This window comes from Cryptotermes secundus, unplaced genomic scaffold (genome assembly GCF_002891405.2).
Source record: "Cryptotermes secundus unplaced genomic scaffold, Csec_1.0 scaffold4988, whole genome shotgun sequence".
NCBI classification, from domain to species: Eukaryota; Metazoa; Arthropoda; class Insecta; order Blattodea; family Kalotermitidae; genus Cryptotermes; species Cryptotermes secundus.
The window spans coordinates 25,601-28,970 of NW_019740006.1; the positions used below are offsets into that span (position 1 = coordinate 25,601).

Genomic DNA, 3,370 nt, shown 5'->3' on the forward strand with positions numbered 1-3,370 from the left:
TTATGTGAAATCTTTCACAAAATAATAGATATATTTAAATAAATTTGAAATCGAGAAAGAATTTTTGGTTAAAATTATATAAATTTGGTTTAAGCAGGTCAAAATTAGTTTAGTATTTCTTAAATTATCATAAAATTAGTCAAAATTTGAATAAATTATTTAATCCTTTAATTTCGTCAAACAATTAGATAGATTTCCATAAATAAAATGTGGAATTTTGACAATTTTTTGAAAATCTTTATATTAAACTGAAATCTCAAATATTTCTTGTTCAAAATTTCTTAAATTCGTTGAAACCTTTCAAAACCTGGTTTATACTAGTTAAATTTAAAGTAACAGCAATAAAATTAACTTAAATTTCCCTAATGTAATGTAGAAATCGTCAATAATTAATTCAGAAAACCATTTAAGAGGATGATATCTTAACATATAGTGACATGTATACCCCTACCTCCCCAGCTGCACGTAGCGTTAACGTAGCGCTCGCGTAATAGGCGAGTAATCACCCCGCAACTCTCCCCCTGTGACGTCTCGAGCGGAGCCGAAGTGAGCCGAGCGGAGCCGACTTTAGCCGAGTCCCCGCAACCTCGAAGCTATGCTAAGCCAGTCAAGAGCGGTGACGTCACCGAGGGATCGTGCGGTTGCTAGGCAGCAGTCAACAACTCCGGACAGCGTGGCTAGCAACACGGCACCAGACGACAATGGTCCGGACCGAGGCTACATAAGGAGCAGCGAAGGCTATTCACAGTCAGTCCTGGAGCTACCGCCGAATGAGTTCTCGAGGCACCTCCGAGTTAGTTCTGAGTTAGCCAGCAACTAGTCAGTTGTATTCTGGCATTTGGAGTGTACTATTTGTGATACTGCAGATAGCAGTAATCGTAAATCTGTAATTTGGGTGATTGTAAGTGCGAATGTGAAATAAGATTCGCTATATCAAATATCTCTTTATTTGTTGCGATATACGCCCAACACGCGACATCTGGTGTCAGAAGTGGGATTTGAACTTACACACGTGACCAACGAGCTTCGAACTCAAGACCCGTGACAATTTGGTGTCAGAATTTTACGAACTTATACAAGCGAGAAGAACATGGAGATGCAGCAGATGATGGAAATGCTGCTCAAGGAAATCAGAGCAAACCAAGTAAAAGCAGATGCCAACCTAGAGCGAATGGAGACCACTTTCCTAGCGAAATTAGAATCCAATCAAGAAAAAGCAAATATCATGCTGGCAAAATTATACGCCGATAGGAAAACTGATAAAGACGATATGCTGAAAGAGATGAAGGCCATGCAAGAAAATAGGAAGACAGACAAAGAAGATTTACTATCCAAATTAGACGCCAATCAGGGAAAGGCGGCGGCCGATAGGAAGGCCGACAAGGAAGAATTGAAAGCCGCAATGCAATCTATGCGAACAGAGTTGGATGATAAAATCCAACATAGAGTTGAAAAAATTTTTGCGATCGTTGAACACGACAAACAGACTCTCCAGTCAGAAATAACTGAGCAGATTGAAGTGTCCCTCTACGGGCGGACAGATAATATCCAGGAAAACCTCACGAAAAACTACAACGAAACCTGCGCAGCAATTGATGAAACCAAACGCGAGTTCCAGGCCCGGTTGGACATAGTGCAAATGAAGGCCGAGCGGGGAAATACGTCAACGATCGTCGCGAGCACAGCTCAGCCGCCGACATTCAACGGGAATTCAACGTGGAGTGTGTTCCGTCGACAATTCGAGACCGTAGCAGAGCACAACCAATGGACGAATAAGGAAAAATCGACACACTTAATTACTGCCCTGAAGGGTCGGGCGGCGGAAATACTACCCGGCATTCCGTCAAATACCACTTACGAGGAAACTCTTCAGGCTCTAGGGGACCGTTTCGGGGACCAACACTTTGCATCTGCTTACCACTGCCAATTAAGAGCAAGGATGCAGAGACCTGGAGAATCCCTGCAAGATTTTACCACGGCCATTGAACTCCTTTCCCGTCGTGTCTACCCCAATCTACCTGCTACCACATAGGAAGGGAGGCAGGTATAGCCTTCGCATACGGGATACGAGATGCCGATATAAATTTCCAGCTGCTGCTGGGAGGGGAAAAGACGGTAAACGAGGCCCTCCGACAAGCGCTAGAGCTGCAGGCGGTACTTGTAGCAGCCAGACCTCACGGAGATAACATAAATTTCCGATCGTTCCCCACCCAACGAGGAGATGACAAAAGACAGCATCAGGACCGAAAAGAAGGACCTCCAAGGAATAAACGGGAATCGCAGGTGAAATCAGAATGGCGACCCAGAAACAACAGGGAAACAAGCTGGAGAAACGACCAACCGTCGGGAAACGAGCAACGGCCGGCGGAGGTGGGCGAACGCCGGCATATGCGTTAAGGCCCCCACACTACGCACTCACCGACATGACGGAGAAAGCCAACACCAGTCTGGTCACCCAGGGATGCGTCGGTGATAAGCCGTGTCAGGTGACAGTGGACACTGGAGCAAACGTCACCGTAGTAAGACCGGATATCGCCGCCGGATGGCCTGAAAGACAGCCAAATCCAGATTTCACGCTACAGACCGTGTCTGGAGGATCCCTGCCCATACTGAAAGAAGTTCTGTTGACCCTTACTCTAGGGCGCCAACCTATTACGATGTGGGTTTTCGTCGCGAATATCACCGATGAGCTCATCCTGGGACTGGACATACTGCGCGCCTATGATGCCTCAGTGGATAATGGGCGCCAAACTCTGCGTCTGGCGGAAGAAGAGGTATCGTTATGGAGTCCTGGGGTAGGACCCTGTCCGTCTAGCTTACTAGTGGCAAAGGATCATGTGATACCCGCACGGAGCGAGGGAATAGTGATGGCTAGAATGGAAAATCTTCTGGGAGTAGAAAATGGTCTAGTAGAACCGAACCCCCAGGCCCACCAGCCTGAAGGAATCTACGTAGCCATGACCCTTGTTCAGGACTGTCAAGAAGTACCAGTTAGGGTCATGAATGTTACGAACAAGGACCAAATCCTCAGGAGAGGATCTCCTCTGTCGCACTGTGAGCCAGTAACACTCGTGGCTTTGCCCGAGATGGGGCAGCCCCCAGCACCAGGTTTAACACCGAAAGTAGCGGACGTGACCACAGCGGCCAAGCCACATCTAAACACCAGAGAATTTCAAGAGTTAGAGGATCTCGTGTCCGAGTTCGCGGATATCTTCGCACAAGACAACGAAAATTATGGAAGGACAAACAGGGTATATCACCGCATAGACACGGGAGAAGCCCGGCCAATTCGACAGCCACCGAGGAGAGTACCCTTGGCAAAACAAGCGGAAGTGAAGGAAATGCTCGACAACATGAGAGGACATGGGGA

At 46.8% G+C, this 3,370-nt stretch overlaps 1 protein-coding gene across 1 annotated transcript; it reads left to right on the forward strand.

The window, feature by feature from the left end:
* Positions 1–2,657: 2,657 nt before the first annotated feature.
* On the forward strand, positions 2,658–3,332 carry LOC111872274 (the record flags this gene model as incomplete). Its single annotated transcript, XM_023865988.1, has 1 exon — positions 2,658–3,332. A coding segment is annotated over exon 1 (675 nt), but the record flags the coding sequence as incomplete, so codon positions are not given.
* Positions 3,333–3,370: the final 38 nt, after the last annotated feature.